The sequence below is a fragment of the Liolophura sinensis genome, chromosome 5 (assembly GCF_032854445.1).
Source record: "Liolophura sinensis isolate JHLJ2023 chromosome 5, CUHK_Ljap_v2, whole genome shotgun sequence".
In the NCBI taxonomy this organism is placed as follows: domain Eukaryota; kingdom Metazoa; phylum Mollusca; class Polyplacophora; order Chitonida; family Chitonidae; genus Liolophura; species Liolophura sinensis.
This window is the reverse complement of record NC_088299.1, coordinates 13,392,542-13,416,925: the sequence shown is the minus strand read 5'-3', so window position 1 is coordinate 13,416,925 and position 24,384 is coordinate 13,392,542. Positions and strand designations below refer to the sequence as shown.

General features: G+C 38.9%; 1 protein-coding gene across 1 annotated transcript; it reads right to left on the bottom strand.

Annotated features, from left to right (window-relative positions):
• Window positions 1–1,918: 1,918 nt before the first annotated feature.
• On the bottom strand, window positions 1,919–19,061 carry LOC135466036 (uncharacterized). Its single transcript, XM_064743435.1, has 3 exons — window positions 18,813–19,061; window positions 4,472–4,685; window positions 1,919–2,864 (listed from the first exon to the last, which is right to left on the bottom strand). Exons 1-3 carry the CDS (start codon window positions 19,017–19,019, stop codon window positions 2,623–2,625), a joined length of 663 nt encoding a protein of 220 aa, XP_064599505.1. The 5' UTR covers window positions 19,020–19,061; the 3' UTR covers window positions 1,919–2,622.
• Window positions 19,062–24,384: the final 5,323 nt, after the last annotated feature.

The window sequence follows — 24,384 nt, the reverse complement described above, 5'->3', positions numbered from 1 at the left end:
TAACCTTAAAATTGTGTATGTTTTCTGACCTTAAAATTGTGTATGTTTTCTGACCTTAAAATTGTGTATGTTTTCTAACCTTAAAATTGTGTATGTTTTCTAACCTTAAAATTGTACTCTAAGGTCAATAATAAAATAAGGTAATGGCACTTTAAAGAAGACATTTTTAACACCATAGCAAGTAATTGGAGACGGTTTGAGATTGCGTTGAATGTTACGAATGAACAACGTGCTGTCGTTTTATCGCCTTTCCAGGGCGTCTGCCAGTTGCACTGTATGTTTTTTATCTGTAAAATGATACCTTTCAGTCAGGTATCTTCCTCGTAAAATGAATTTTAGAGGACATTTTTGATACCTAGGCATGTTGGCGGCAGTCTAAAAATGGCATTAAATACAAACAGTAAAAAAGCTGCTATCCTTTATTACCCATTACTAAACGTCTGCTACTTGCGCTGCATCTGTCGTGACAACTGGTTTCCTGACCACAACTATGCATCTTTACATACATGTGCAGTTTGAGTTATGTTGCAAACGAAATGCCATTAGGCACTGTCGCCAGTTGCTGATTTGATCCATATTTACTTCACAGCCTGTAGGATTTTGACTGCATGTTAGAAATGTACTGCTAGGGCCGGCTATAGGTAAAAGAATACCCATTTCAAAAGGTATTTTGGGCACTAAACTCGTTCGAAATGTCAAAATATATCTTATGTTTTAAGTAATAATGAAATTTATGTCTCTTTGAACGAACTGTTAACTATTTAAATAGCATGCTATTATAAATGTCACGTTCGTGCACAAGATGTGTCTATAACCATCTGAATGTTGTTTTACAAAGTAAAGTTGACACAATATTGCAACACAACATTCAGTTCCATATTCGCAGCTGCAAGAGCTGCATTCTGGCGAATATGGTGCTGAATGTTGTGTTGGAATCTTGTGCCAACTTTACCGAGCTGTTGAATTGGCTGAATTGTATAACTTAGAGTTTTCAGTTAAATTAGATCAAATTTTTTCTCTCTGTGTATGTTAGCGTTGTCCATTTAGCAGCTTGTCATCTTACCGGGGTTACACGCTGTTGTGACAGGAACGAGACAATGTATCATATTATTTTAAAAGCAAAGATCAATGTAAAATGAAGTAGGCCCTATATATCAAATGAAAGAACATTAAAGACCGTCCAGGAATAATGTTGAAATTAGCTTTTTTTGGAATTTTTCTAGAAAAGATCAGATTATACTGTGGACTGTTGTAACCCAGAAGGTATCAATTACGTCACATCTATGCTTTTTGCCTGAAATAATTCGTTCCATGGTCAAATCAGCGAATGCATTCACGGATCTATATGTATATGCATTTCGAATAATGAAATGTAGCAATCTAATGAGTGTTAAGTAGCAAAAACATTATGTGACGTCACCGGTCCCATTGCATGTGGTCAGAAAAGGCCACCATGGAATAATATATTCAAATGCATTGTATTAAACAAATTGTGAAAAAAAGACAATCGTGATCTTCATGGTGAAATTTCAGATTTTCGAAATTAATCAAAATTACTTTTGGAGGCAGTTATTAACATTTTTAAGTTTCTGTAATTTGTCCTCGATAAAGCTTTTATTGATGAACGCTGATTATTGGTCCGCGCGAGGATATCAGTGGTAAGCTTTAACCTATATTATCTTACATTCGTCGCTCAGGCTCCAAAAGTCAAACTTGTCTGGTGTGGTGGCAGTGAAGTAAAGCGAGCGTAGAGATTGGCACATGCCCTCTAGGAAAGAGCTAAATACTTTTGGTAATAATGACATATAAATCTATGGGAGTATGAGATTTATTTTTGAAAATAAGAAAATTTAAGTCTTGTACTTTGATTTCTTTTGTAAATCTAATGCTTTATTTATTTTAAAAAGGTACAACACTTCTCGGTAGTCTAGAGAACAATCTTCTGTACATGGGGCGGGTTCTTCGGCAGTGCGCAAGGTATATAACGCTCTGACAGATTAATACAAAGAAAAAAAAAAGGATATCACAAGTAATAACTGAATGTTTAAAACTTGTCCGTACGTTTTACTTTATGATAATGAAAATAATCTGTTGGGATATTAGCGTTTCACTCACAAAACTTTTACGACAAAAGATAACATTTTTTAAACCGATATACAAAGAATCGATCATAAATTCTTCAGTATGATTGACGAAAATATTTGTATGAAGTGAATTATGATTTCTAGTGCATACAGATGAAGGTATTGATCTGGATACGCAAAAATTCAGGTAATCAGCATGTCTCTGACAGTCGCGAATAAAGCATTTCCAAATTTTATCAGGGCTTACAAGTTTAACTTTCAATACAGTGTTATAAATATCTTCACGTTAATGGATCACTGAGCTGCGACAAGAAAAAGATGACAAAAAGTGATGTTAGACAATGTTAAGACGAAGTTTCCAATATATGTCCCGCTAGCGCATGCCCTCTTGCGTCCTATGCCATCATTGTTGTTATGGTTTCGCTAACTGTGGTGTCGACACAGCCACGATATGGACGTAGCCGACACAGTCACAGCATGTATGTACCGACAAGTCACAACATGGACGTAGCCGAGCACACAGCGGAGTATCTGAATGTTAACAATTTCTCAGCTTAGCATATGGGCAATTCGGGACGTCGCGAACGTTAAATTTCATCATCTTGGCTAATACTTGATTGGGGTCAAAGTAGATTTCCAGCTTCTCCAGTTTACCCTCGGGACTGGTCTTAGCGATGCAGCTACCGTACATCTCCATCAGCTCACCTGTGGGTTCCACGCCCAGGAAAGGGCCTTCCCAATGTGCCCAGTGACGCCAGGTGAACGATACGGTTGGAGGGCCTGTTGGTTTAAACATGTCAATTAGTTCATTGTTAATTTCTTGGCGGACAATCTTAGAACTGGTGTAAGCTTAAAAGATGAACTTATTACTTAAATCAAACTCAGGATGAAAAACTCCTTCAAATATTTGCGGTGGCTTTTCGATGTAGCTTCTGATAATTGAAGAGGTTTGATATTCATAAGTAATGTGTTCGCCTTTGATTGGTTGATAGATTGATTGTGTTTATCTTTAGTTAATTTATCCCATATAACGTCAGTGTAATGTACTTCTCAGTTATGACCATGATGTATGCATAATATGCTATTAAAGGTTTCCACCATACACAAGGATATTTATTTTATGTATCACGACGTTGATTTTGAACGTTTTAATGGATGAAACAGTGTTGAGCCCAGGTGAGTGCACCGCACAGATATACACCTGAGAAACATACAAATCCTTAGTTGAGCTACACACTGTAAAAAATATTCCATATAGCCCAAGGGCGGCTCCGTGGCCGAGTTGGTTAGCTCGCCAGTTCGGCGCAATAACCCAGAAGCCTCTTATCAATGCAGTCGCTGTGAGTTCAAGTCCAGCTCATGCTGGCTTCCTTTCCGGCCGTACGTGGGAAAGTTCTCCAGCAGCCTGCGAATGGTCGTGGGTTTCTGTCCGGCCGCTGCTCGGTTGGAGTATGGACATATATTCAAATTCAAATAAACTTATGAATGTGTGAAGCAGACCATCATGTGACAGTCAGTGTTCACCAGCCTTAAAACAATCAATAATGAAACACTGAATACTCAAAGATTTTTCGCATATACGATGACGGTCAAATTTAAGTTTGGGGGAAACCAGAATGCTCAGGGAAAACCCTTGGCAAGTTATTAATAACTCTCGTATACTTTTTTGGTCAGATATATGAACTTTCACACAGTTCGAAGTTGAATTTCATGGCAAGTTTAGCAATTCGCAAGTTATCAAATAGAAAACAAATTGTCACCAAACAGTGGCCTCACACAACATTCATGTTTTGGGATAAAAAGATATTAATTTTTAAATCCTCTTGAACCATAAATTCAGTATTTTTAAGAGAAAAATCGATGGCTAATCAAACCATGCTTATGGGGTTTTTTTCTTGAGGCAAAGGGATACGTCTTCCTGCGCAATGGCGATTCGGGTCCAAGCTGGGCTTATTATTGTTCTCTTGCAATACATGGGTAATATGTTACCGGTTTGCTCGCAAAAATGTCATTGCAAAAGCAGGAATGAACAATAGATTCCACAGCTTTGGACGGAATTTCTTTTGGCGGAAAGGTTTCCGATTGCAGGTGTTAAATCTAAGGATCATGAGGACCAGAGACCGATTCCACAATCTGACTTAGGCCAAACTTGAAAGCCCCTTTACAATGCTTATAGTTTTTGATAGTGCGAGCTGAAATTTTCAACGTTCGTCTTAATACAACATTTATGAGGTGACTTACTTTTAACTACTGGGCCCCAAAAGTAAGCTCTAAAATCGTATTTCAAACTTGGACAGAACTGGCCTTGAGGAATCAAACTTTCAGATAAAGATGAAAAGATCTGCACTTTAGTCTAAAGCTGTTGTAGCGTCGTCTGGCAAACTTACCGGAATGGAGCTCTATTAGTTCCCATGGAAACCCTGCCGGAAAAGCCTGCCGGAACATATCATGCGACTGATCCCACGTGATGCTGGGGTCATACAGTGGAGAATCCTTCATCAAGATGTTGTAATTGCCAATCTCTATATTGTCCTTTAACGTGCCCACAAATCCGCCATTAGCGCTGATAGTGAACTTTTCTTTGACCACAGTGTTCCAGTCCTCAAGAAATAAAAAAAATATAGAAAAGGAATTAAGGGAAAACAGTTTACATTTGTACATTTATTGGTTTATTGTAAGATTTCAGATTAATGAATGTTGTACGTTTTTTTCCGTTCAGTTAGTTTGACGGACTCATTGACTTGAGCAGTTAATTGCTGTCATTCATTGTAGCTGTCAGTTACGTAGTTAATACACACAACGTAAATGTTCAATAAAACACCTGATAGAGTTAAAACGCAGGGGAAGATTTAAACAAGTTTAAATTCGGCTTTATCGGTTTATGTTCTTGTGGTCACAATAATGAGAAGAGTATTGTAGACATATTAATGTTTTCTTTTATTTGATGGGTGCCTGAAGCCGTATTCAGGAATTATTTATTTATATATGCGACGGCGTTTTCACGTTTATGTGTGGAGAAAACCAGAGTGTCCGGAGTATGCTATACAATCCCATGCTGGGCACGTAACAAACATTCTGACTATAAAACCACAGCGATGCCTGCATGTGTTCGATTAAACCCAGGGCCAAGTTGTTCACAAGTGTATTAGCAGTTCAGTTCGGCATTAACTGTAGTGTGGACTAAAGCCCCATTAATTTTGTATTAGGCCAAGACTGGTATTAAGACTTAATTAACCACCTTCATCTTCATTAATCCAAGCCTAGCTGTGGAGATGAACGCTTTCGTCAACTGAGCCAGCGAAGGTTTCGCGGGAGGTATATTACTACAGCTTATATTACATAGGTTTAGAAATTGCTTTTATAACACTTGGGATTTATCATATGACTACCAACACGATATAGCAGAAGATTCCATATCACAATCCTACCCTTTAGCTCCTTCAGCTATAAAACTCTGAGATGCTACACAAATTGGCAAAAATTCCAGTTAAATCAGTATTCAAATCGTGTATCATGATAGTATGTAAGTTGTCGACCACCAAATATGAATTTCAACAACGCCTGGACTGCAACTGTTCATATTATCCAACTCGGCACGATGAATATGCGCGCATTCTCGTCAGATTCCGGACGTTCTTTCCACATTTACTTACAAACGAATTATTTTCATTGTAAAACTAAGAGTGAAGACGTTTGGTGAAATAATCTTGACACACCAGGTTTTGCAGTAGGCCTAATAGGCCTAAGTTGTGACGTTGATTATAATCCTGACGCAACACACAGGATCTAACAAATGCTACAAGGCGAGACGTGTACACGTGCTTTGCTGTATCTAACCTTTGCAGTTCTTGTGAAGGCCTGCTTAACCTCAGTGTTTCATAAATACACATACATCGAAATGCTTGAGTACTACAGGATCAAGCAAAAGAGTAGGTGTACATAAATTTGGACTATGCAAGCCGATAGAGGACATCTCGCTACCTCGACTCGTCTCTTACAGGGCGAGGCAGCTAGATATTGAGGTGGCAAAGCGAGGTAACGAGGTAGCCAAGCGAGGTAACGAAATAGCGATGTAGCGATGCCTCTATATTGGCTTCCATATTGAATTGCTTTGTCAAAGTCGTGAAGGAGATTTGAGTGCTGTAACGACCAGCACAGTTCAGTTCCATCAATGAAGACCTGCCAAACGCAAGGCAGCAGGACCTTGACGTCATATTACTGACGTCAAATGTTCCGTTTCCAGCTCATCATGATGACGTCACATTAAAGACAGTGCGACGTTACAACAGAAACCGATATATAATAACGATGTACACGTTACACTACCATCCATTTTAGACGTTACAATGGCTCGAAGTCCTGCTTCACATTAGCGCCACCTCACGGGATTTAAAAATATGCCGCCTCCTCATTAAACTGGCATCACAAACACACAAACATGTAGGCCTACATCATTAATGTATGTATTTATTTGACCGTTGTTTAACGAAATGCTGAAGAACACATATACACTCCCGCATATTGTCACCAATAACTTTCGTAAAAAACAAGGGAATATATTTACCATTTCTAAGTAGTCCAATTTTACTTCGGTTGTTGTTACCGGTAGTTATTTATTTTATTTTTTTTACAGAATTAGTATTTGGCATGTAAACGCAACTATCGGACCTACACGACGATGTTACTGTGTGTTCTCATCAAAACGTGAACGTGAGCGTGCCCTGAAAGCCGCTCTACACGGCACCTGATCACACACCCTGATATATAATAGCCTTAATGGTATGTTTGTATTGAAAAGTTACAGGCAATTCCTGTTGACAGATAGACCGGATATGGACCAGTATGCAGCTTAAATTCTTTGAAGAATAAAATTAAAAGGATTATAAGGGAATAGTGAGAGTTCAGTGTTGACCTTTTTTGGTCACTTCACGATGCTGGTCTGGTGGACTGTGCCGCCCAACCTGCAACAACAAGAGCGACACATGTACATAAGGTCTGATTTTAATCAGATTGTGTACCACCTGAGTAGTGTTAATTACACACAAATCACCTGTGATCGCGTGATGGAAAAGTGTCAATGGTCAGTTGATTAGAAATGGTGTTCGTGGAAACTGATAATAGCATTGTCGGAAAGGTAAATAAGTCAAGGTTCCTCTGAAAGTAACGCTGAAACAAGAACCGAATCCGATACTAGAAAAACGCAAGAAAGGAGCAAAATTTAACATAGAAATAAGCCTGTCTGTACTTCAGGCAGATCTCAGGATGCATCAAATGTACATGTATATATGTAAATGCTAAAATATTTCGAGCTTACAGTATAGTTTTGTTGTTTTTTGTTCAGTTGAGACAGTCTTACTGAGTTGTTCAGAAAAATGTGCACTTATAAAAGTACACAACACATATTTATAACGATGTCAATCTTTATCCACCCCCCCCCCCCCCCGCTGTTTCTCGTTTTTTTTAGTGTGGTTTCTTTTTTTTTTCCCGCGGTTTCTGATTTTTACCGATTAAAACTGAAAAGCGTCAGATACAACTCGAAGAGAAAGTTTTCATAGAAATGACATACGCACAATTTTAAACAAAAAAAAGGAAAGTAGACTCGGTTTAATTGTATACTTCGATCGATGACGTCTAAATCTACATCATCCAGATCTTCATAAACAAAAAAAAATCAGACTTCGTACACACGAACGGAAACAGGAAAGAAATCATAGCATGTTGAAGATGCAAGCATGATGGACTCCTTGTATGTGCTATAAATATTTCATTATACCAACATTCGAGCGGTCAATGCAGCGTTTATACAGGATTTATAATAGTAAATGTTTAAAAGAGGCGTTTATAGGCTACATGATATATAAGAATAAATCCTTTCACCAGATGAATCACATACACAAAAAACACCTGTGCTGTATGATAACAAAATTATGTTGTTTCCAACAAAAGCCTTGTGTCATACTTGGACAACTCTATCTTCTGTTGAATGAACACGTGGTCTTGTTTGTTTGATCTTTTTGTAACACAAGCATATGTACTTCACGTTGATTTAATACAACGCAAACATGAGTACTTCGCATTGATTTAACACAAGGCAAACATGGGTGCTTCACACTGATTTAACACAACGCAAATATGTGTATTTCACACTGATTTAACAAAACGCAAAGATGTGTACTTCACACTGATTTAACACAACGCAAACATGTGTACTTCACACTGATTTAACACAACACAAACATGTGTACTTCACACTGATTTAACACAACGCAAAGATGTGTACTTCACACTGATTTAACACAACGCAAACATGTGTACTTCACACTGATTTAACACAACGCAAACATGTGTACTTCACACTGATTTAACACAACGCAAACATGTGTACTTCACACTGATTTAACACAACACAAACATGTGTACTTCACACTGATTTAACACAACGCAAACATGTGTACTTCACACTGATTTAACACAACACAAACATGTGTACTTCACACTGATTTAACGCAACACAAACATGTGTACTTCACACTGATTTAACGCAACGCAAACATGTGTACTTCACACTGATTTAACACAACGCAAAGATGTGTACTTCACCCTGATTTAACACAACGCAAACATGTGTACTTCACACTGATTTAACACAACACAAACATGTGTACTTCACATTTATTTAACACAACGCAAAGATGTGTATTTCACATTGATTTAACACAGCGCAAAGATGTGTACTTCACACTGATTTAACACAACGCAAACATGTGTACTTCACACTGATTTAACGCAACACAAACATGTGTACTTCACATTTATTTAACACATGTTTGTGTTGTAGTAAAGCATTTCCGTATTGAATGAAATAACACAAGTTGTTGTGTTAGATTTCAACACAAGTGTTTTTTGTGTGCCTACAAAAAATAAATAGCAGCTTGTTGTTTACGCCACACTCAGGAATTTTTCAGTCATGCGATAGGCGGTTACTATTTTGAATGGAGGAAACTGAAGTGTCAGGTGATAATTCACCGTCCTGTTACTAACGAACCCTCCCACATGTGACCTACAGATAAGACCACATGAGTGGGAGCAGTGAGACGGGGAAATCTACTAAATTTCGATTTTCATGCGATTTGAAAGATTGTGTATGTTCCTGGTATGAATTGAAGACTATAATAACATTATAATACAATGATCTATATATGTTATGTTAGAGCCCTGCGAAGCTGCCTTTGTAAAAGGCTATACGTGAGTAAGGTTACGTAACGGTGATATAGAATGAGCCATCTTCTCAAAGGCACATGCATCGGCAAACTAAATGGAACAGAATGAATCTCAAACGATGACATGTGTAAGCATAATTAGACGGACTTAATTGTCTCTCTTTAACCACCAAGTGAGCCTATATCGACCACATGGTATGCATGCAGATCTGCTGATCTTGTCAGATCGTGTAGGTGTGATTTCAGTCGCGTGTCTTAAGTTGTTTTACTGCTATAGTTTCAAATGGTCTTGCAACAGCATCAGGATCAAGGAGTTTTGTGTTTGTGGATTTCTCAGGGGAAAGGGCTTCACCCGAGCATATAAATATGTAATAATTATCTGTATGTTATGGGATAATTATCTGTATGTTATGGGATAATTATCTGTATGTTATGGGATAATTATCTGTATGTTATGGGATATTATCCCAATGAGTCTGCACATATAGGCCTACTGTGTGTCACATACACTGTCTGTCACACCTACACCGACAATCTGGCGGTAACAATGCAATCCTTTTAATAACATTTAGTTATTTCTTAGATTGGTGTTTTACACCATACTCAAGAATATATCACTTATGCGACGGCTCCCAGGTTGTCAGGAAACATGGCAGAAACCCACGACCACAAGAAGGTTGCTATCAGACCTTCGTACGTACGACCAGAGAGCTAGTCAGCATGAGCTGGTTTTGAACTCATAGCGACCTCATTGGGTGAGTGAGTGCTTTAAGTGCTTTAAGTGATAAGTGAGTGGGTTTAACGTCGTACTCAACAATTTTTCAGTCATATGACGACGAAGGAATCATTAGGGTGCATGTACATGTAATGTGCCTCCTTGTAGCAGGACGGATTTCCACCGCTCTTTTATTTAGTGCTGCTTCACTGAGCCGCCCCGCCCGAGCCATTATACTGATACGGGTCAACCAGTCGTTGCACTATGCCCTTCATGCTGAACGCCAAGCGAGCAAGTTACAACTTCCTCTTTTAAAGTCTTAGGTGTGACTTGATCCTGGATCTACCGGTCCCGAAGCGGACGCTCTACCAACTTTGTTATCTGGGCCGGTACGACCTCATTGGTGACAGGCTCCGGGGGCATTGCGCCGCACTGGCATTCTAACCAGTAGGTCACTGGAGGCCCACTGAAGGATATTGGTGTTATTATATTGATGTGACAGTGATGTTATCATATTTATGTGACAGTGATGTTATCATATTTATGTGACAGAGATGTTATCATATTTATGTGACAGAGATGTTATCATGTTGATAATACAGTTGTTATCATGTTGATGCCACAGTTATGTTATCATATTGATGTGAAAGAGATGTTATCATATTTATGTGACAGAGATGTTATCATATTGATAATACAGTTGTTATCATGTTGATGCCACAGTTATGTTATCATATTGATGGAAGGGAAGTAGTCTTCAGCGAACTTCATGATATACAACGCATTTTAATTTAAAAGAAAAAACAAAATGAAAGTTATCGTCTAAAAACACACCACTGAAATCTGAATATAAAATGCTTTTACTTCTTATATATGCTTTCAAAAAGTTCAGTCTTAAAATGGGCGTCTGTACCGTTCTGATCAAGTTTTAGGCGTCCATCGCGTCAAGAAAATGGCTTTTTTGCTCTTAACCAGGCATTTACCGCCATAATGCACATTATGTAAACTACTTCATAATAATTTTGCTCATAGCTGAACGTAGACAATATAAAACCTTCACCGCACTTCTCCGCGCGGTTAACGCATGGTATTAATCCGAAAGCTCACCACACTGTACCGCATGCAGGATTTTAAGTATTGTACTACAGCACAACAGCCTGCACGACACGGTAAGTGTATATGGCTATCGCACGGTACGGAGTCTGGCTCACAAGCGACCAGTGGTGATAACATGTACAGTATCAGGAATCTGCCACTCATCACCGTTCAACTGTTGTGCAGCACAGTGCAGGTTATTACTGCGTTGTATCACGTGGCTCTATACCAGGTGGGGGGCCTCCGTGGCTCAGTTGGTTAGCGCGCTAGTGCAGTGTAATGACCCAGGAGTGTATCACCAATGCGGTCGCTGTGAGTTCAAGTCCAGCTCATGCTGGCTTCCTCTCCGGCCGTACGTGGGAAGGTCTATCACCAACCTGCGGATGGTCGTGGGTTTCCCCCGGGCTGTGCCCGGTTTCCCACCCACCATAATGCTGGCCGCCGTCGTGTAAGTGAAATATTCTTAAGTACGGCATAAAACACCAATCAAATAAATAAATAAATAGACCAGGTGGTACGGACATGAAATTGCCGTGTGCACAGAACACACCACTACCCAGTTTTGGGGCCGTTCAGCACTCTTTGCTAAGTTCAGGTAAAAAAAAAAAAAAGAATGAAAAATAAGAAGCCCAACAATGTAACTTATTTGATTCTTTTTTAAAGCCATGATTCTTTCATTTATACCAAGAGTGAGTATTGGGGGTTCCGATTGCCTGGGGTAAACCACTAGCCTTCGGCAGGTTACCGACGAACTTTGTCACGTGTGGACGTACAGATATGTGCACCATACTTGTGGGAAACAAGTAGCCTATTAAACGACTCTTAAACTGAGCCGACCACCGCCATTTACCCAGCCCAACAGCGAGGGCGGGGAAATCAACAAAATCTAAAAAATTATCTGCCCAAGGCGGATTAGAACCCGCACCTCGCGTGTCATTGCGAATGAAATCCAAGCACCTTAATTTGTAACGACGAACAATATAAATATCGTTTATAAAGCGCACGTTATTTAAATTTTATACGCGTTTAATTCTATTCAAGAAACTTTTGTAAAAAAAAAAGCGAAGATATTTTAAGATACAGTTTTCAATGGTGTGTGTGTGATAATGACTTTTTCCTATACATTTCCCTGAAAGTAAATAATATGGTGTTTGAATGGAGCCAACTGCACTTTCGATATTATGAGGCATTTTTTTGTCGGCCGCCCAGTATGTGCATATCCAGGCTGTACACTACAATCTACATACACTCGCTGAAAACTTAACAAAACCGTGCTCGATGTCTTTACAAATTCAGACCACAAAATCCTATTGAATTCCGTATTTATCAACATACACATGATCCACGAGTGCATCTATGTAGACAGACATTCCTGCGTGTGGATTTCTACATATACGAGTATAATAAGCATCTGTGTACTGGACGCTACACTTCTATGGTTGTCTTGCAAATGAGGATAAGTGCCTTGAATTAGACTTGTCTTCGGCATACATTTTGTTTGCTCGTACGTGGTTTAAGTACCGCATTGAACATTATTCCGGTCATGCTATGATGGTGTCTCATTGCAGAAGGCCGATCACGTGTCCCTGGATGTTTACAATGCTGCCTCATCGGAATGGCGTGCCGGTGACACGAACCCCACCTATAATCACGCTACACGGACACCAGATGAAGAACTTCCATTTATGGCTATCTCCTGTAGGCCGTGTGCTACGCCATGGAATTACATCTATACAGCTGTATGAAATTGCAATTCTGAATGTTTAACCCTGGCCCGGCTGGCCATTTAACTACGTGTTCCAGACGGGTGCTCAAACAGCATTAAGTTCATATATGTAGACATTAAGAAACAAGCATTACGTACGTTTATATATGGAAAACATTAAGCGTGCTCATATATGTACAACATTATGAGACAAGCATTATCAATGCTTATGTATGTACAGCATTATGAGACAAACATTAAGCATGGTTATATATTAACAGCATTATGAGACAAACACTAAGTATGCTTATATATGTACAACACTGAGGAAAACATTAAGCATGCTTATATATGTACAACATTAAGTGCCCCGCATTAAGCATGTTTTATATATGTATAGCATTATAGAGACGAACATTAAGCATGCAGCTGCACATATACGTAAACATTACGTACGTTAAGCATGTTAAACATGTTTATATTCGCACAACATTAAGTGTGAAACATTTAACACGCTTATATTTGCACAATATCAAGTTTTATAATAAACATGCTTATATATGCATAATATTATGTGTCAAACATAAACAATGTTTATATAAACACAGCGTCAAGTGCTAAACATAAGCATGTTTATGTGTACACATCATTAAGTGCCTAGTATAGGCATGTTTATATATGAACAATGTTAAGTATCAAACATAATCATGCTTATGTACATGCATTAGTATTAAACATAAGCATGATTGTATGTTACGAGTCTGGTGGATTCCTATAAAACTGAGAGTCAAACATTAAGCATTCTTACACAGGCGAGTCTGGAAGGCCTCTAAGATCGCGCGAAGGCATTAGAATAAGGAGGCCCGGATATATAAAAACAAGAGCCATGCACGTGTGTTGCACGTGGGAAAATGTCAAATTTGTCTGCAGATATTTTGTTTAGTGTATCTTCCGATAAGAATAACCCAAATGTGATGACCACTGGTCGGGTCAGGTGAGGTCAATTTTTATCTAAAAAATATAACACAGGCCTTTGTGAGTGAAGGATACATGTACAGTACAATGGTCGTTCAGGCTGTCCTCACGCTGTCTTTGATAATCTTGGACGGATTTACATGTGTGCTTTGGATCTAAGATCAGTTTTCAGCACATCTCTTGTCAGTGCACTTGGTAAAAAAAATGACCATCACAGCTGTATTAAAATGTGAGATGTCGGCATACATCCTAAGGTTGCACTCATTGTTATGTTTGTGGCCGAGGAAAGATCGAGTTTCGTTCAAAGCTGTCTAAGGACCACAAGAGCCTTCGGGTCAATGGAGCCTTTGGCCCCTCACCTTGTGAGCTTGGATAGTTGACACCCCCCACCCCCGCTAATCAAAATCCTTGAAACCCCATATTGTTCCCGTCTTAGGTCAAGATGATTGCCGTCATGAAAACTGAATGACGCCTGCGGATAAGACTGGAGTGTCGGCAGTTCAAATATCTTCATGTTGACTAAGGCTTTATGTAGTTCAAAGACAAGAATGTTGCTCATTTCACCCCGTTGCCTAAGCTTCTTGGATAACGTGTTACTTTTCATATCGACCGTTGACTGTGGCCATAATTTAACATAACTGTGGCTTTGTAGACCAGGTGAACATTTATCAAAGCCAAACTAGGAAGAATGAAACAGATGTTATAGAGATATACATGTAGTTACACTTTAAAATGAATCTGGTAAGTTTAAAAGAAAGATTGTTATCTGAGTGATGCTAGAATGTATTCTGTTATGAGAAGGTAATATTGTTTTCACATTTGACATAATATTCTGTTAATCTAATAGAATCGTTATGTTGAATTAACAGAATGTGTGGATTGTATTTACAGAATAATCTGCTGCAATAACAAAGTATATTCTAGCATCACTCGCAGAACAGAGTGTGTGTTAAATTTTACAGATTAATTTTTTGAGTGTAGAGAGAACTGATTAGCCAACAGGAAATACAGGGAGTTTTCACTGATGCGTGATGAGGTTGTTTGGACACGCGCTGAGCTTGAAACAGTGGCCGACATTTTATAGATAGAATGGTATATCTTTCTACCTAAAGTAATTCCAGTCCAAGCTGTGCAGCTCATGCTTTAACGTAGTACTCAGTCGTTGTGAGAGAAAAATGGTCAGTTCGCCTTTCATCCGAGAAAAGGTACCCCGTGAGCTAGGTCAGCTAAAAAGATACCTCGTCGGCGTTTATTACTCTTAGGCCACCGCCCAGTGACATAGCCTAATTCACAAACTTGCATAAACGAGCGATTTTCTCTTGACTTGCGGGGGTTTTAAACCGTTGGAGTGGTATGCAGTTCTGGAGTGTGTTTCTTAAGAAATCGTGAAACAAACCACAATGTGGTCTATGCACGGGCCGCTGACAAATCCGGTTAAATAGATTTGTATGCCAGTAAACACTTACCAAAGCGTGAAGAATTAGACACGAGGTGTAATGAACAGGTCTGAGCAGGTTGTTTTTTTTGTAACACAGATAGTGTGGGTGTATGGTGTAAGGGGCCTGATTGTGTCGCACGTACGCAAACTTATTGTACGTGAACGACGTATGTACCTCTCCACTTATACGTCGAACAACTATGTTTTTACAATTTCAATAAAGACAGATTTTAATGATTTCGCAAGTCCCTCCACGCTTATACATTGATGAATTCTTAAAGACATTCTTGATGCGGAGAAATGTGTGTCACATTTTCATGATTTTATTATTGTCGCCGTAGAAGACTGTGTTCCAAGATGAACACAGCAGAGGTAGCCAGACAAAGTACTTCATGCGGAGCAGGGGCCCTGTCTCATCCACGATCCAAAATTTCATTTACAATTCGAGTTTGCCCTAGCGTGTGACATACCACTCAATCCTCAACTTATCCGGTCAATAGAAATGTTATATTCGGGAAACAATAATCCAGCCTTTGGAACATTTGATAGTGACAAGTAAAAGGTGCGTCTGTTGCGTTTATATTCGGACTTTCGTCAAGGTTTGAAAGATATGCATGCAGTTAACAAAAATCTATTTATTTAATACAGACTTTAGTTAGACTTTTAGAACAGTTAGAATAGATAATCTAATGCAAGACTGAAGTTACAAGTTACAAGTGTGTACTTGTAACTTCTAAAGGTCTCTATTTATTTAATTACCCGAATACGCCGTACTCAATAATCCTTCACTTAGGCAAGTTTTATGGAGGCAGGTAACCGGCCAGAGCTCTAGGGAAGCCCACAATCATCTGCAGGTTGCTAACAGACCTTCCCACGTACGATCAGAGACGAAGCCAGCATGAGCTGGAATTGAACTCACACCGACCTCATTTGTGAGACACATGTGGCAAGGTGTCAACATAATTGAAGGTAAAAATAAATCAAAAACAGAACAAACGAATATTAAAGAAATTCCAAACAAAAGTCACCTGCATGGCAAGAATCCACCTAGAACATTAAAACAACAAGCACGTATCTTGTCGGAGGTTCGAGTATATGAACCATGGTGGTTGTTTGTTTGAGTTATCGATTCAACGTCTGGATTATTGTTGACCTGGTTTTCACATCTTAATTTAAAACCTGAATGACTTGCGATTCGGTGTATATACCAAATCTTAGGACAGGCTAAAGGTGTAATGGTAAACGGAATGTCATAGTGGTGATAAAATACGGGCCTGGGCTGGCAGAAGTCAAAAATTGCAAGGGCTTGAAAAGCCAAAGTCAGAACTGGAAAGACCTTAAATTACGGTTTTTATATTGTTTTGCAGTAAAGAATTACTGTAGAAATTTGAAACCTTACAGAGCAAAACATTTAAATTGTAGGTGTCTTGATTCACAATATAGGCCCACGTATGAACTGTGATATCCCCAGACCTGTGCCACACGTGATGTGACAGAACGGGCCTTACTGAAATCTTTGCGTCCACTTTAAAAGAAAAGACAAGAAATAATTTAACCTTACTTACTTCGAAAGACGGGTGGAAAGAGACCTAAATGGTCACAGACATGCTGTTCTAACGTCATTGGTAAATCTATAAACCAACTTTTAATCCAGCATTTTTACGAAGCCATGGGGTGCGCCATGTTAAGGGAAAACACCATGTCGCGTCATTATACTCCAGGCTCATATGACTGAACGGTAAAACAGTGGTCGCGAAAATAACTGCGTTCTCGGGTTATACTGAAATAACTCGCGTCAGTTCGCTAAATCTAAAAATATGGCGACCCTTCACATTTTCTCAATTTGACTTATTTGGACCTGTGATATCTCGGTCAAGCAACTCACAAAAATGAAAATGGTATGATTTTTAAACGGGATAGTTCGTTGACCATACACCAATACCAGACTTAACTAAGAACTGTTACGATTTTTCCGTAAACGTTTACTGAAAAGGGTGCATCTGTTTTCCATTAAATGTTTCACTTCAGATGAAATATACGTTTACTTTTGTAATGTAAAGATTTGCATATAACTTGCTAAACTTTTTTTGCTTTAGTAAAGTAATGACTTAGCTCTAACGTTCAGCTATTTGGGAGGAGAGTAGGATATACCCGTACCTGAACATCTATATGTTTACTGACTGTTACTTACGCAGTGTAAAAGATCACTAAATCAAGTCAATATACCTTAGGTCATCTTGTATATGTGAAACATTTACTGTAAGTTAGCAGCATCTTTCCAGTACTTTTTGGTGAATATCGTGAACCAGATTTAACAAATCTAACTGGTGGATGAAATCACAATTTCTGTTAGGGTATGAAAGAGATTCTGTTCTCGTATATATACTCCCACAAATAATAAATTATAGAATAAATTTTCAACACAAATCAGGAATCTGACAGGAGGGGCGTGTAAATTACTACTTTTTATGCATTTACATGAAAGGAAAATACCTAAAATATAATAGACCACTTCAAACGTTTGGGCGCCTTTATCTCTCTTTACAAAAATCTAAAACCAAAAATTTTAATTCCAAGGTGGGGTTTATGGATCATACTTTCAGAGTTTAGTAACAGGAAGTTTATCCAAGCCTAATCACCACCCTGAGTGTTGGAATAACTCTTTTTTATCATGACTAAAAGATTACTGAAATAATGTACACAGAGATTTCTTCCTTCTATTATATATCAGGAAAAAAGTGATCTAACGTCAGAGTTCGTAGATACCGTCAGAATGGCTCCTAAAGCCAACCATAGAATTCAAATATTTGAATGCCTGTTAACACTGTTCAAAAAATCTAACAAAATAAAAAAAGTATCTTTACGCAAAGTTTTCACTTGTCTTTATGATGACCCTCTATATTTTAGCTTTCTTTTACTTAAACAGTTAGAAGAAAACCCTGACTGAAGTAAACTGGCAAGAGACCGTATTTCACCGGTTAAGTGTAACCATTTGACAGCTATCACGCTGTCATCGCTTCTGGTTTTACTCTCTAGGCTTGTGCCAATATTGTCCTATATCGGTACACCGGTTGCAGTCACTTGCGTTTTTAATTCACGTCTATTAATATGCGGGGGTCGAGAAGACGAGAGTTGGCAAAACCAAAAACACGAGTGGCCTCATCCATCTTCCATAGTCTGTCTCACCAGGTTTCTGGGTCACTTATGTCCTGTGTAAAATCGCCTGCTACATGTAATTCATGACTGTATATTGCCCTACATTCCTTTAGCCGTGCCATGTATTTGAGACTCTAACATATGTCAGCAAAGATTTGAACAACGAAGGTGTTAGATTTCTATGCTCCACAGCAAAATTTGCCATTTTTTTACTTGTCTATATCACAGTACACAGCGAAATTTGTCATTTTGCTACTTGTCTCTATCACAGTGTCAGAATGTCGGCTTTCTGTTGATGATTCAAGCATTTTTAACCCTATAGAAAACATACATCATTTTTGCTGATCTTCAGCAAGACTAAACATTTCAAAGCGTAAAATTGTCACTTTCATAAAGAATATCCTTTGAAATAGATAAATCTTACCTTTGGGTTGCCTTTATGGGAACTTTCCATTTCCCAGGTTTTCACTAGGTTTTCCACCAACTTTTCCACCGAATCTGCTTTGTGCTTATTAAGCTTCTCTTTCATATACTTTGCATTTACAGCTGTGTAATCTGGCTTTCCGACCTTCCACTCAATGTCTGGGTCGTCCATATATTTCCTCACAGGTGCATCGTCAGGACTCCCCATTCTCGCAGGTAAGGTAAAAGATGTGGTGTAGTAGGTGGTAGGTAGATGTGTGCCTAGCTAAGTCTATTCCAACCAGCCACGCTCTGCCTCTATTTATAAACCCTCAGTTAACCCAAATCCAGGCCAACGCTTCACATTCATGTTGTTGACACTAACCTAATTCCTCAACCTTTTCGCTAACGGCAACTTTCAGTGCAATTTATGCACATTTTTAAATTTCTTCAAGGCCTCACAAAAAGTCTACACAGAATAATGTCTTCAGAATATGCTTGAATTATATACACCTTACAGTAATAGAAAAAAAAGGTGTCTCTTTATGTTAATATGATTTAAATCGTAGAGCATAGAGGGTAAATGCAGATCTGCGACGACAGTGTGACACTGACAAATGGTCACACAATTCACCATGACCTAAGCAGAATTGCAGTGATGTTTATCGCAATTTATTGGACTATTGAACTACTGTGTTGTTATCACATTTAACATAGCTAGAGAGGACAGAAATGCAGGGTACTGCCCTTCTTTTACTGTTAGAGAATTGGTACATTTTTAATTTCATGGTTTAATTTCTTCCACACGGTGGTGTCAGTAAAATCAAGTTGGTCGTCGCCTATTGATTGACGGATAGACTAAATGATTGGTTGGTGTTTAACGCTGTGCTCAAGAATTTTTCAGTTATATTTTCTTATTTACTCAAGAGCATTTCACTTATACGATGGTTGCCAGCAGGAAATTGAGCACAGTCCGAGGGAAACCAGCGACCATCTACAGACTGCTGACAGACCTTCCCACGTACGGCCAGAGAGGAAGCCAATATGAGCTGGACATAACCTTATTGGTGAGAGGCTCCTGGGTCATTGCACCGCTCCAGCTCATGTCGACTTCCTCTCCGGTCGTACGTGGGAAGGTCTTTGCAGTAACTTGCGAATGATCCCTGGGTTTGCCCCGGTTCTGCCCGGTTTCCTCCCACCATAATGCTGGCCGCTGTCGTATAAGTGAAATGTTCTTTAGTACGGCGTAAAACAACAATCACATAAATAAATCATTGCACCGCACTAGCGCCCTGAACACCTCGGCCACAGAGGTGTTATAAGTATGCCCTTTCACTTATAAGACGGCGGTGTAGGTTATTTGCGAAGAAACTAGATACCCTGATGAAACCATGGTACTTAGCCAGTAGGAAACCGGAGTACATTGTGGAAACTACTGTACTTCGACGGAAGGAAACTGGAATACCATGATGAAACCACCATACTTCGCCAGGGATACCTGATAAACCCCTTGGCTTAAATCCACAGTAGAAAAAGTCAACGTTAGACTCAAACACCTGAGCGCATTCACCAAAGGCTTGATAGCTGCAGCAAGTCCTAGTCATCACTGACATCGATGTCACTGATAGCATTTTAGATAATAGCATCTGAGTATGTTAAACGAGATTCCAACAGTTTTATGAAGATAAAGGTTTTTTTCACTGCGATGACTTCATACGGGATAGAGTTGAACAGAGGTTTCAGTTTACCGTTCTATACTGACTGCGTATACTTGTATATGATATCATCACCGACGTGAAAGGTATCTGGCTTTGTTTGTCTGTGAGGTTCAGAGTTAAACATAAATTAAACATAATTGAACATATAATTTCTTTGACAATTAGGACGGTGGAGGGTGGGGGTGGGGTCAAATATAAAGAGGTCACAGTCATTTCTCTCTGGCGAACTTAATTGGTAACCAATATTTTAATCTGCAGTTCTTACAAGGCCTTTGGATACAGTATATTAAAGAAACCGGCAACACAATGTCTCCTCACTGGTACCCTACGGCCATTAAGTCTTTGACTTAAAAACAAACCAGTGTTCGCGTAATGAGATAGAGAAAAAATTCGCCCTTGATTAAAATTTATAATATGGCGGCACTTTCAATTTCTTCGATGCACATGTGAACGATTTTGTGTACTTTGAACGGAGACATCTTGGTTACACAATATTTCAAAAATAACACAAGTTCAGGAGAACACAACCCCCCCCAACGAATGCATTTGTTTCAAATGTATGAAAGAATACCAGCAGCATTATGGTGAGTGGAATCCCTGAGGAGAATCTCCACGGGTGTTCATGATGACAACCGAGCAAGTGAACAAATGTGTCCACCACAAATAAAAAATTTATGCGAAAAACGGTTGGAGTTGTAACTATGTATACTATATTTCCTTATGTATACTATATACTATTTATATAGTTCGCATTAAGAAAATGACTATCTGGTTTCCCGGACAACCGCAAAAATGGACAAATGTGAGACGCGACACATCGTCATCGGTGTATCTATGTATCCATCAAAAAGTAAAACTCTATTTAGAAAACTGTTGGAGGTAGCCCCGACACGAAATCATATTATTATTATTATTATTATTATAGTTTAAAGTAGGACGAAAAAATGAGCGTCCCTATATATATATAATGGTAAAATCTAAGTTGTTTTATGTTTCCAATCTGACCATTACAAAACTCGTGACTCCTTACACAGTTGCTTGTAACACCATGGTAGTCCTTCGCTATGTGGTTCGTGACTCACATAGATCCAATACAGGTAGTTCATTTAAAGGGAAATAATGTTGAAAGAAATTCAGGACTTTTGCGTTGGTTCCGTCGAATAAAACAAAAGGAGTTGCATTTGATTCCTAACTAAAAGCCATAGGCCTATATATCCGAAAAGTCTCAGTTAAAAAGAATTAGAAAAACGGGAAATCCGTCACTGGTCTAAACTATTCGCCCGACGAGATAACATGCATACAAGGCAGAGCAAAGACTCCCGTGACGCAACGTTTTCTCGTTAATAGGGCATGTAAACAATATGACAGATTCAAAGCAAATTGTAAGTCTGGTATAACAAATACCACCTTCCCTTCGATGGATAAGGTATTATAAATTACTCACAATTCCCAACGATCAGCACTGCAGAACTGAAATTTCATGGTAGGCTATCAAACTTCGGTCATGTTTCTAAATATAGCGACCTGAGTGGGCTGATGGTCGAAGAGAAACCTCGCATAAAACTGAACATTCGACTGTCCACCCAAAGTCAGATACATGTCAATAGACATGTTGAAGTTTTAGTTTAATGTGCATGATGTTTAAAACAGCAGCACATTGTTTTCGTCGTCAGTAATATTAAAGCAAAAACAAGATACATGTGTATACATTCTGGACGTACTAAGTTTGATCAGATAACATTCTTTTGACATTCCGAAACTCATATATGAGTAACACGGATTCAGTGCTGCGCGAAATAACCCCAACCTTGACCCAGAATTGGATCTACAAAAAATGACACTAAATATAGCATACTAATGTGTGCACTACGGTGGCCTGTTAGTGCCATTCGAAATTTTTAACATTTTCTAATGATTTGCGTGGTTCAAGGTTGTTCAAATGAGATCTTATTATTAGGATCAAAGAGTTTAAAGTATATACGGAAAAGGGAATTAACACAAACACACAAATATTTTGGATAAAATTGATAAATTCAACTATAAACTTCGAAAAAAAAAAACAACAAAACAATGAAAAACGTTTTCTCCACGGTGTAAACGTTGCGGAGAAAGCGTTTACGCAGCAGAGAAAACGTTTATAGTGGCATGCTTTAACTGACCGATGTGTTATCCCCTGCTATCACTCAAAATAAACTATTCTGTTAATTTTAATAGAAATGTGTTGTCTGAGCGATCCGAGAACGTATTCTGTTCTTCTAACACAATAATGTCTCATATTTACTCCCGTTACGCAGAGGCCGTAGCCTTACAGTCTACCGTAAGTTTATAGGGGTTGTCGCAGAGATAGTATCTCATGTTCAACATGACCGGCACCGATGGCTCACTTGATATAGCGTCCGCTTCGGGGGCGGGTGATCCAGGGTCAATCCTGGGTCTGGTCCCACCTAAGACATTAAAAGAGGAGATCGTAGCTTCCTCGCTTGGCGTTCAGCATTAAGAACGATTGGTTGACCCGTATCAGTATAATGGCTCGGGTAAGGCAGCTTACTGGCCTTCGGTGAGTCGTCTCAGTGAAGCAGCACTAGATAAAAGAGACTTGGAAATTTGTTCTGCAACTAGGAGGCAGATTACATGCTCTCGTCATATGACTGAAAAATTGTAAAGTACGACATAAGCACTCGCTCACTCATATTCAACATATCCTGTTCGCCTAACACAATCTTTATGTTGAATTAATTGATTAAGTATGCTATATTTAACAGAATAATCTGCTGCAATAACAGGATAGATTTTACCATTACTGAGATAACAGATTTCTTGCAAAATTTATTTTGTTGTTGAAAGATTATTTTTTTTGGAGACTTTTTTTTTTAAATCTGTGGAAGTCGACATTAATTCAAGTCTCGTACAAGACTGGGAACCACACTCGTCCACACTGATTATACAGGTATACATTTGTTGTGAAACACATATCGCTACCGAATTCAGTCCGAAAATTACTGGTGAATACATATTTATGGCGGTTGAGAGGGTGGTTCTGCTGTCTAACGCTGTATAAAGATTGTCTCAAGCCGCTGGTCATACTCTTGTTGGTCACTTGTCCAAGAATTAAGGAAACATAGTTATTTCGGTTACCGTAATTCTTGTTGCGCCATTCTGAAGCTACTGTGGATTGAACACGTCAGGGACTACTGGTGTTATTGGTTGTTTTGATCTTACTATTATCTACTCATGGTTTACAAGTTCTATGCCCCTGTTCCAGCGTCGAACTTGACACTTAAATGTCTATATGTTTGTATGTACGCTTGAGGTTTTACGTTATTGTTTTTTCAGTTAATTTTTCAGTCACATGACGACGATGAGTTTTAGGCGTGTGCATGTACCGTGTCTTCTTGTGAGAGTTCGAGCCAACGCCGCCTAAGTACTGTCGTCACTCTTCATGGCATGACCCTTCACCCAGTCACATTATACTAATATCGGGGTACGGCTGATAACACCAATCAAATAAATAAATATATTTAAATTATACCAGACCAATTAGTCCTGTTCCCTTCCACTAGCCTTTCGGTGTTGAGTGCCAAGCGAGGCGGCAACAAACCGCACCACTTTTTAAAAGTCTTTGGTATAACCCAACCAGGGTTTGATCCCGGGTCTCCCTACATCGAGGCGGACGCTCTAATCATCAAAACGGTTTACATGCTGAAATCAGTAGGCATCTAACCAATTCCTATTTATACAGACTGTATACTGAAGATGTACCAGTATAAAGCCATCTCCACGTAAACTTTAAAGACTTACGTGAGATCGACCCTTTTAGGTCTATGGCGGTGCTTTTTCATTATCATCGAGTCCATGTACGTATGCGAGTCTAAAGCA

Bases quoted from the DNA above. Each gene is read 5' to 3' on its own strand.
- LOC135466036 (XM_064743435.1), bottom strand. From the start codon at position 19,019: ATGGGGAGTCCTGACGATGCACCTGTGAGGAAATATATGGACGACCCA. The intron at 4,686-18,812 runs GTAAGATTTATC...TTATTTCTTGAG, and splicing joins CCCATAAAGGCAACCCAAAG to GACTGGAACACTGTGGTCAA. The intron at 2,865-4,471 runs GTAAGTTTGCCA...TTAAACCAACAG, and splicing joins ACTAATAGAGCTCCATTCCG to GCCCTCCAACCGTATCGTTC.